At 40.7% G+C, this 11,176-nt stretch overlaps 1 protein-coding gene across 3 annotated transcripts in view; it reads right to left on the minus strand.

Moving 5' to 3' along the window:
• Window positions 1-2,801, minus strand: part of LOC112233771 (DDB1- and CUL4-associated factor 12-like) — a 28,228-nt gene extending 25,427 nt beyond the window's left edge. Inside the window, exon 1 of one of the 3 annotated variants that reach the window (XM_024401624.2) lies at window positions 2,370-2,800. In XM_024401624.2, the coding sequence (XP_024257392.1) occupies window positions 2,370-2,429 (60 nt within the window). In that variant the 5' untranslated portion in view covers window positions 2,430-2,800. Of the gene's footprint in view, window positions 1-2,369 lie in introns of all 3 variants that reach the window. The other 2 variants (XM_024401623.2, XM_042300027.1) reach the window with 2 other exon arrangements.
• Window positions 2,802-11,176: the final 8,375 nt, after the last annotated feature.

Genomic DNA, 11,176 nt, shown 5'->3' on the forward strand with positions numbered 1-11,176 from the left:
GAAATAGATCACACACAGATAAAAAAATTGCCTGTTAACACTTTGGTGGCAGTAGGAAGGGTATGATCATGACCATTATCATGATCATGTTACAGTGATGCTGACTAATGATTACTGACAAAGAGAGAAAGGTGATATAATTGTTTTTTTAAGTCCTTGATGAAAGTTAGGTTTGCATAGAAAGTCTGCATACAATCATACTCGAAACGCATCCACAATAACTTTTTTTTTACCCCTTTTTCGTGGTATCCAATTGTTAGTAGCTACTATCTTGTCTCATCGCTACAACTCCCGTACGGGCTCGGGAGAGACGAAGGTTGAAAGTCATGCGTCCTCCGATACACAACCCAACCAAGCCGGACTGCTTCTTAACACAGGGCGCATCCAACCCTGTTATGGAAGACAGAGGCCACAAATGTAATTGAAAAAAAAACTGTTAAAACAGTAGACCGTAAGTGTGTATTTTGCATCTGTGAAATTATTTTGTCATATTAAAGTAGAGGGATTTATGTTTCTAGAACCGTACCGCAATTAAGAATCGATTCACATTTAGATTGAGTATTTGGATGTTTTGGCTTCCAGAGCAAATTCGCCCTTTAAAGCCACGGAGTAAGTGCCAAATAAAATGTAACTTTTGTTGTTGTATGCTTTAATATACACTACATGACCAAAAGTATGTGGACACCTGCTCATTGAACATCACAGTCCAAAATCATGGGCATTAATATGGAGTTGGTGGAAGGTTTTCCATTAAATGTTAGAACATTGCTGCGGGGACTTGCTTCCAATCAGTCACGAGCGTTAGTGAGGTTGGATACTGATGTTAGGCGATTAGGCCTGGCTTGCAGTCGGCGTTCCAATAAAGACAGAGCAGGGAAAAATGGTTTATAGTATTTTTTTTAAATAAATTCACAAAAATGTCTCACAATTACAAGTTAAATAGCCCTTGATGTTTTTTGCGACTGCACTTGAAGAAACTTTCAAAGTTCTTGAAATGTTCCTTATTGACTGACCTTAATGTAATGGCCTGTCATTTTCTCTGCTTATTTGAGCTGCTCTTGCCATAACCCGATAAAAGGTGTGCATCAATTTAACCTTTTGTTTTTTGACAATAATTTCTTGCCGCTATGAAAGATAAGTTCCTTGTGCTTAGAAAACCGCACCATAAGCAATACGCGTTAATGTTCAGACAGAGCACAGCGGCCCTAAAGCTGCAATATGTACATTTTCAGACGACCTGCCCAAATTAACTTAGAAATTAGTTATAGATCTGTCACACATGGAAAGCAAGTCTAAGAAGTGGTAGATCTGTACTATGGGCGCTATTTCTATGCATCCAGTTTTTGCGTCTTGTTCACTTGCTTCAAAGCAGCTCAAAATACAATATTTTTAGATATTGTACCATCTTTTCCATGATTCCCTACACTATACATGCTTGTTTTGTCAAACTGAAATTAGAATTTTAGCAACCAGGATATTTTTTTGCATAGTGCAGCTTTAACAAAATCCATCCCCTACAAAAAGATGCCTTCCTCCAATCACTTGTGTAATGTAATGGAACCAAGTCATGATCAAGGGCTAGAAAATACCTCCCCTTCTGGCTAGAAACTTGTTGCAGGTGTAGAAAATCACTGTTTTTACTACTTTGAATTCTACCCTGTGATGTCACAGAGAAGCATTTTTTTAGTGTGTTGGAGATTATGAAAATGACGTTTAAAAGTGCTGGAATTGCCCTTTAACATTACCTACCTAATAATAACACCTAACAACGTAGTCCAGTCGAATAGGATATAAGTTAGCTAACTAACTACAATAATTACTATTATTTTACACTACTCTCAGATTTACTCTGGTATATCTCCATTGAATGACAAAATCATTTTTTCACCGTCCCCTACAACCCAATAAATAGTTAATCCAATGCATAATTGCCTAATGTGGCACTGGTAGGCCTAACGTTGGGCCTAACCAACACGTCACAAGTCTAAATGTATTGTTAAAAACAAGTTAGGGAAACTGTCAATGTAATAAAATAAAAAACAAAGGAGGGACAGTCAAAGGAAATCGTGAATGAGAACGCGAATTCACGTTAGTTAACTCGCCAGTGTGCTAGCTAGCTGTTACATTATTGGCTAACAAGATAATTTAGCAAGTTCCGGTAGCTACCTAGCCGTCTATGAAGCTACAGCTATTTTATTACATTTTCAAAAACAAATTGTGCCTTTTAGCAAGCTTGATAGATAATGCCACGCAGCTAACTTCCAACCTGTTAGCTAACGTCAGAGTCAAACATTCAACGCAAAATGGTAACATTCGCTAGCTTGTCAGGCTAACCAAGGTTTGCCTGAATCGCCACCGTTTTTGCCTACCTGTTGTTGGTCCTTGGACTCCCCTGCCTTCCTTTTCCTGTTAACTGTTTTTCTCGCCATAATCTGACACACACAAGCCTCTCACCCACATGGAGGGCAATACTGACGCTAGGTACTGGGTCATATAATGGCGATTAGCTATTTTGTTGTCTGGCTCTGACTGTAGCAGCATGCGGCGGGGAAGGAAGATCACATAGGGTGATGTTGACTAGCTAACGTTAGTCTACCCTCCGTGTTCCAAAACTAAAATAATAGCTACGCGCGTAGGTTAGCTTTTAACCGAATAAAATTTGCTTAAATAAGTGGAGGCTAAATGTAAGGCTCTCCTCCATCTCTCTTTTTATATGTTCTCCATCCTTCTTTCTTTCTTTACAAATAGCGTCACCAACGGTAACAATATTGTGCCGCGCGCAACTGCAGAAATATTCAATAGCAACAAAAACGTCGAACGTGCACGTACGCTAAAGCGTGCGCGTTCACAAACCAGTTGTAATTGACGTCATACTTACGATTCGGAACTCTTCACGTGCATTAGTAAAATCACGCTGGCAATCTACTCCGGTTGCCGATTTCATAGCAGTCAGAGCCTACAAAGCAGGTTTGAGGAGTTAGCGAGGTAACTTTAGTCAACTCTTAGTTCGACTCAACTCAGGATAACCACTCATTATATTGAGAACATTATGTTTTTGTAATTTTTTAAATTGAATTTAACATTGTTAGCTGGACAAATCAGTTAAGAACAACTTCTTATTTACAATGACAGCCTACCAAAATGTCTCCTGCGGGGATGGGGGCTGGGATTAAAAATATAGGACAAAACACACAACAGGGCAAGAGACACAAGATTCTCTCGTCTGATGAAAACAATATTGAACTCTTTGGCCTGAATGCCAAACGTCATGTCTGGAGGAAACCTGGCACCATCCCTACAGTGAAGCATGGTGGTGGCAGCATCATGCTGTGGGGATGTTTTTCAGCGGCAGGGACTGAGAGACAAGTCAGGATCAAGGAAAAGATTAACGGAGCATAGTACAGAGAAATCCTTGATGAAAACCTGCTTTAGAGCATGACCTCAGACTTGGGTGAAGGTACATCCCCACAGCATGATGCTGCCACCACCAAGCTCATCACTAAGCTTAGGACCCTAGGACTAAACACCTTCCTCTGCAACTGGATCCTGAACTTCCTGACAGGCCGCCCCCAGGTGGTAAGGTTAGGTAACAATACATCCTCCACGCTGATCCTCAACACGGGGGCCCCTCAAGGGTGCGTGCTCAGTCCCCTCCTGTTCTCCCTGTTCATTCATGACTGCACGGCCAGACATGACTCCAACACCATTAAGTTTTCCGATGACACAACAGTCATAGGCCTGATCACCGACAACGACAAGACGGCCTATAGGGTGGAGGTCAGAGACCTGGTCGTGTGGTGCCAGGACAAGAACCTCTTATTCAACATGATCAAGACACAGGAGATGATTGTGGACTACAGGAAAAGGAGGACCAAGCACGCCCCTATTATCATCTACAGGGCTATAGTGAAGCAGGTTGAGAGCTTACAGTTCCTTGATGTCCACATCACCAACAAACTAACATGGTCCAAGATAGCCGTGAAGAGGGCACGACAAAGCCTATTCCCCCTCAGGAGGCTGAAAACATTTGGCATAGGTCCTCAGATCCTCAAAAGGTTCTACAGCTGCACCATCGAGAGCATCCAGACTGGTCGCATCACAAGGCACTACAGAGGATAGTGTGTACGGCCCAGTACATCACTGGGGCCAAGCTTCCTGCCATCCAGGACCCCTATACCAGGTTGTGTCAGGCCCTAAAAATTGTCAAAGACTCCAGCCACCCTAGTCATAGACTGTTCTTTCTGCTACCGCACGGCAAGTGGTACCGGAGCGCCAAGTCTAGGTCCAAGAGGCTTCTAAACAGCTTCTACCCCCAAGCCATAATACTCCTGAACATCTAATCAAATGGCTACCCAGGCTATTTGCATTTCCCCCCTTTTTTTATGCTGCTGCTACTCTCTTATCTATGCATAGTCACTTTAATAACTCTACCTACATATCATCTCAACTAATCGCTGCCCCGGCACATTGACTCTATACCGGTACCCCCTGTATATAGCCTCGCTATTGTTATTTCACTACTGCTCTTTAATTATTTGTTACTTTAAAAAATAAATTAAGGTATTTTTCGTAAAACTACATTGTTGGTTAAGGGCTTGTAAGTAAGTATTTCACTGTAAGGTGACCTGTTGTATTCGGCGCATGTGACAAATACAATTTGATTTAAGGTATACCTACCAACAGGACAATGACCCTAAGCACTCAGCTTTGGGACAAGTCTCTAAATGTCTTTGAGTGGCCCAGCCAGAGCCCGGACTTGAACCTGATCGAAAATCTTTGGAGAAACCTGAAAATAGCTGTGCAGCAACGCTCCCCATCCAACCTGACAGAGCTTGAGAGTATCTGCAGAGAATGGGAGAAACTCCCCAAATACAGGTGTGCCAAGCAGGCAGCGTCCTACCCTAGAAAACTGGAGGCTGTAATCGCTGCCAAAGGTGATTCAACAAAGTACTGAATACTTATGTAAATGTGTTTTTTAAATTTTTTAATTTAAAATGTAGCAAACATTTCTAAAAACCTGTTTTTGCTTTGTCATTATGGGGTATTGTGTGTAGATTGAGGAATAAAAACAATTTATTCCATTTTAGAATAAGGCTGTAACGTAACAAAATGTGGAAAAATGAATACTTTCCGAAGGCACTGTATATTTAAAACCAAATACTTTGACTTTTACTGAAGTAGTATTTTACTGGGTGACTTGGGAAAGGTATCTTTACTTTTACTCAAGTATGACAATTCAGTACTTTTTCCACCACTGTAAACGGTGCCCACAAATTGTTAGGGCCTACATAAAGATGTCCCAACAGCAGACCTTTCTTTTCAGCACCATGGAGTGGATCCTTATCACTGCTACACCTGGCTATCAGTGGAGACTTATTTGGCAACGAAACAGTTCATTCAGCCTCATTTACTGCCTTTTTAAAAACATAGCTGACATGGCTGACTTGCTTTAATGTCTGAATCGAAATTACTGATTGCCTCTTATCCGCTCCTCTTTCCTTTATGCCATAGTTAGTACAATTGTCAGTAGAAACCACATTTATTTAAAACCTCTTAATTAAGGATCTGCACCTTTTTTACATTTTTGCCTGAAATGACATTTCTATCTGCCTGTAGCTCAGGACCTGTAGCAAGGATATGCATATTCTTGATACATTTTGAAGTTTGTGGAAATGTGAAATGAATGTAGGAGAATAACACATTAGATCTGGTAAAAGATAATACAAAGAAAAAAATATTTGTTGTATTTTTTTGGACCATCTTTGAAATGCAAGAGAAAGGCCATAATATATTATTCCAACCCAGGCACAATTTAAACATTGGCCACTAGATGGCAGCAGTGCATGTGTACATTTTTAGACTGATCAAATGAACCATTGCATTTATGTTCAAAATATTGTATCAAGACTGCCCAAATGTGCCTAATTGGTTTATTAATAACTTTAAGTTCATAACTCTGCACTCTCCTCAAACAATAGCATGGTATTGTTTCACTGTAATAGCTACTGTAAATTGGACAGTGCAGTTAGATTAACAAGAATTTAAGCTTTCTGCCAATATCAGATATGTCTATGTCCTGGCAAATGGTCTTGTTACTTACAACCTCATGCTAATCGCATTAGCGCACATTAGCTCAACTGTCCCGCGGGTGGGACACTGATCTCTAGAGATCCTTATTTTGATGTATTACATTTATATTTTCGTGAATGTTGAATATTGATATTCCTGTAGATTGAATTTGGCGCTCTGCAATTTCACTGAATATTGTCAAATCGATCCCGCTAAAGGGATTGGCGCGTGAAGGGATCATTAAGATGTATTCAACCTTTTCTGGCACATGGTGTTGGGTGTGAATGTTAAGCTTGGAAAAGAGACCCTTAAATCCAAACTTGGATGACACACCCTCTCCACCGAATATCAGGCAGGGGAAGTAAAATAGTGATTCCTTTGCAACACTTGCAGTTAGCCACCAATTCCTTCCAAACCACTCATTGTTGAATTTGCGATTTCCAACTATAATGTTTATGTCCAATGGCCGATGAGCACCGTTTTCTCTATAATTTCTCTTCATATGACAAGGATTTGGCAGTAAGAATGTCGACGTGATTCATGATGATGGCTGCTTGTATAGTTTACTAGCTAAGATTTTTAAAGTATGACGTTGATATGATCAGTCCAATCAAAGCTACCGGTAGATATAATGCCATTTTATCTGTGGCCAATGAACTTGAGCCTTCTTGGATGGGCACTTCTAATGTAAATCTATGGCAGCACCCAAGGGGGCTTCAACTTTCTAGCTCTCCCTGTAGATTTTGCAGTGACATAGTGTCCCCATGAGTGACAGTACACTGAGCTAATCACGACGCAACTAGAGTAGATTACCAACCCCTACGCTCTGTATTTTCGGCTGACTTGCCACTCCACTGCAGAAAGCACTGAGCCAAACTGAAACGTCTACATTTTGGAGCTGCCTTAAGAAAGCCAAAGAGTGACCATGTTTGTATGCAGCTTTAACAACACTTTATTTATATTTTGTTTTACATTGTTTGCAAACAGATATGTGACACGTATTAATGCTAAAATAACATGCTAAACAGGCAACAAAAAATAGGTGGGGCTAGCTAAATGGGTCTCCAATGCAGCCTTATGACTTGATATTGAGTATTATGCATCTATTTCATGTTGCACCATACAGTATGTGCCGTTCCACAAGTAAATGATGCAATTTATGAGGTTGAGTAGTGCTTGATGTCTTTGCTCTTCTCCAAATACCATTTTAGAGTTATGAAATTGTGTAGAAATGCAATAAATGAGCTTCAACACCCCACCCCCAAATAAAATAACACCCATCCCACTTTGCCATACCCTAGGTTTAGCTGAACTGACGCCACTCACTTAATTGTCACGAGAATCCATAAAATAGTTGCATTTGTTATGTTCACTATGTAGTCCTAGTGAATTATTGTTGTATGTTCCTTGACTCACCTTATGTTCTAAGGGAGTCACTGTACCAGCCTGCTCTAAACAGTTGTTAGCTCACGTGCCGACAGTTGCAGCTAATACATGCTAGCAGTTTATAAAGAATTTAGTTAGTCTCATTCTTTCTACACTGAACAAAAATATAAAGGCAATGTGTAAAATGTTGGTCCCAGGTTTCATGAGCTGAAATACAAGATCCCAGAAATGTTCCATACCCACAAAAAGCTTCTCTCAAAATGTTTGGCACAAATTAGCTTCCACCCATTTTAGTGAGCATTTCCCCTTTTCAAGAATATCCATCCACCTGACAGGTGTGGCATATCAATAAGCTGATTAAACAGCATGATCATTACACAGGTGCCCCTTGTGCTGGGGACAATAAAAGGCCACTCTAAAATTGTAGTTGTGTCACACAACAAAATGACATGGGTATCTCAAGTTTATGGAGCATGCATTTGGCATGCTGACTGTAGGAATGTCCACCAGGGCTGTTGCCAAAGAATTTAATGTTCATGTCTCTACCATAAGCCGCCTCCAATGTTTTAGTGAATTTGGCAGTACGTCCAACCGGCCTCACAACCGCAGACCACATGTAACCACTCCAGCCCAAGACCTCTACATCCGGCTTCTTCACCTGCGGGATCGTCTGAGACCAGCCACCCGGACAACTGATGAAACTGTGGGTTTGCACAACAGAATAATTTCTGCAAACTATCAGAAACCCTCTCAGGGAAGTTCATCTGCGTGCTCATCGTCCTTACCAGGATCTTGACTTGACTGCAGTTTGGTGTTGTAACCGATTTTAGTGGACAAATGCTCACCTTTTATGGCCACTAGCACACTGGAGAAGTGTGCTCTTCACAGATGAATCCCGGTTTCAACTCTACCGGGAAGATGGCAGACAGAGTGTATGGCATCAAATGGGCAAGCGGTTTTCTGATGTCAACATTGTGAACAGAGTGCACCATTAGTGGCGGTGGGGTTATGGTATGGGCAGGTATAAGCTATGGACAACAAACACAATTGCATTTTATCGATGGCTATTTGAATGCCCAGAGATACCATGAGATCCATTGCCCATTGTCGGGCCATTCATCCGCTGCCATCACCTGATATTAAAGTATGATAATGCACAGCCCCATGTCGCAAGGATCTGTACACAATTCCTGGAAGCTGAACATTTTTTTCATGGCCTGCATACTCACCAGACATGTCACCCATTGAGCATATTTGGAATGCTCTGGATCAACGTGTACAACAGGATGTTCCAGTTCCCGCAAATATCCAGCAACTTTGCACAGCCATTGAAGAGGAGTGGGACGACGTTCCAAAAGGCCACAATCAACAGCCTGAACAACTCTATGCAAAGACTATGTGTCGCGCTGAATGAGCCAAATGGTCACTCCAGATACTGACTGGTTTTCTGATTGACCTTTTTTAAGGTATCTGTGACCAACAAATGCATATCTGTATTCCCAGTCATGTGTAATACATACAGTATATTAGGGCCGAAAGAATTTCTCCCAATTGACTGATTTCCTTATATGAACTGAACTCAGTAAACTCTTTGAAATGATTGCGTTCATATTTTTGTTCATAACACAGTTCCTAGAGTTCCCCAGCCGTAGCCTGCCTAGGCTATATGCATGTGATCAAAATAACACGTAGACATAACGTAGTTTTTTTCAAACATGTATTATTGGCTCTGGCAGTATTATTGTAAACACTAGACAGACACTTTTTAACTATACATGTCAGAAGAAGGAAGTGGGAGGCCCCTAAATGGCAGGTAAATCCAAAGAAAGATGAGGAGTAGGCAGCCGGTACGTTAAAATAAAAACGTTTAGTTAACTATTAACAGAATATATTTACAAAGGAATAGATGACGGAGCAGTCGGCAGAGAACATCAAGATGCACAACTGCAACGCGTTTTGACTAGTCTTCCTCAAGAAGTGGAGATCCATAGCGCCCACTAGCGGTTACCCAAGCTAGCTAGCTTTATAAAAGCCAGATTAGATCTAGCTTCAATCATAGTGTACCACTCTAGTTTGAGTGCCAGAGCACAGAATAATTGAAATTACGAACCTAGCACCAAGTTGTTATGACAGTAAACATTGGCTCAAAAACTGAAGTTGTTGCCAATAACACATTTACTTATTAACCCTCGAGATAAACAGTATAGCCAACTCTGCTAGGCTGAGTAAAATGATCGGAGTGAGGTGTTCTCTCATTTGTGTCTGAAAGTAACTAGCAAGCTACCCAACATTAGCAAGTTTAGCTTGGGCGCTTGACTGCCGTTGAGGTCAGAAAGCTCGAATCAACCCTACTTCTCCGCCAGAGCATCCAGTGTGCGCTCTGAACGCTCCGAGAGCATATGGACAAACATTGGAGTTTGTGCACAAGTGCACAAACAGATTTGAGGCCAGGCTACTTGTGGTATTCACAGGTCCTAGAACACTGGTTACTTAAGTAGTAGTAGGTGTAAGCAGCAGTGGTGTAAAGTAACCAGGTAAACATACTTTTAAGTACTACTTAAGTCGTTGTGTGCTTTACCATTTATATTTTTGTTTACTTTTACTCCACAACATTCCTAAAGAAAATATATACTTTTTACTACCATACATTTTCCATCAGGTTGACATTTGTCATGAGTATTGTCCTGGAGGCAGAACTGAGAAATGTCCGCTTAGATAGGCCAGTTGCAATGTCAAAAATTGGCTATATTGTAAATATTCAGGAAAACAAAAAATGTGCTTTTTAGTCTTAATTTAAGGTTAGGTTTTCAGATTTTATGACTTTGTGGCTGTGACAGATAGTGACCACTCTGCAGAGCTGCCTCCACAACAAGATTCATGATGAAAAACGCTAACCTGCACTTTTTTTCTGACACCCAAAAGTAATTGTTACATTTCAAATGCTCAGGCACAACAGCAATATGGTCCAATTTATGCACCTATCAATATAACGCTTTGTCACCCCTACTGCCTCTGATCTGGTAGACTCACTGAACACAAATACTGCGTTTGTAAATGTGGAGTGTTGGAGTTTGCCCCTAGCCTGGCTGTCCTTAAAAAAAAAGTAAACAAGAACATTGTGCTATCTGGTTTGCTTAATGCAAAGAATTTGATGTATAGCATTTTTACTCAAGTATGGTATCTTAAGGTATCTTTACTTTTATTTAAGTAAGGCAACAGAGTACTTTTTCCACCACTGGTAAGCAGTGTGGTTATTGCTCTATGCAGCCCCTCAATAGGCAGCTGAGCTTCAATCATATTGCTTCCACCTATACAGCTCTTTGAGATCTGTGTGAACACAAAAAGGCATTTTTCACACTGGCAGTTTCAAAGGGTTCCAAAATGGAAGTGGGCATATAACAGTACAGGTCAGGCTCTGATGTCAAAGTTAGTAATAGAATATGAACAGAACAGCCCATCTGCTTTGACTCAGGCAGCAAAAATAAAAGACACCAATTCTTTTTTTTTTTTCCCGACCACTCCACAACACTGGAAGTTTCTCACCTTTACCTACAATGCTCAGGGAACAATCATCTCTTTGCATGGTTGTTGATGTGTTTAACAATTGCTACCAAACCATTATGCTGCTGTACAAACCAAGTGAAAAACATACCATAGCTAGAATTTATCTAATTATTTGTTTTCCAATAATAATTGATAAAAAACACCAAGACACCTTATC

The sequence above is a fragment of the Oncorhynchus tshawytscha genome, linkage group LG02 (genome assembly GCF_018296145.1).
Source record: "Oncorhynchus tshawytscha isolate Ot180627B linkage group LG02, Otsh_v2.0, whole genome shotgun sequence".
NCBI lineage: Eukaryota > Metazoa > Chordata > Actinopteri > Salmoniformes > Salmonidae > Oncorhynchus > Oncorhynchus tshawytscha.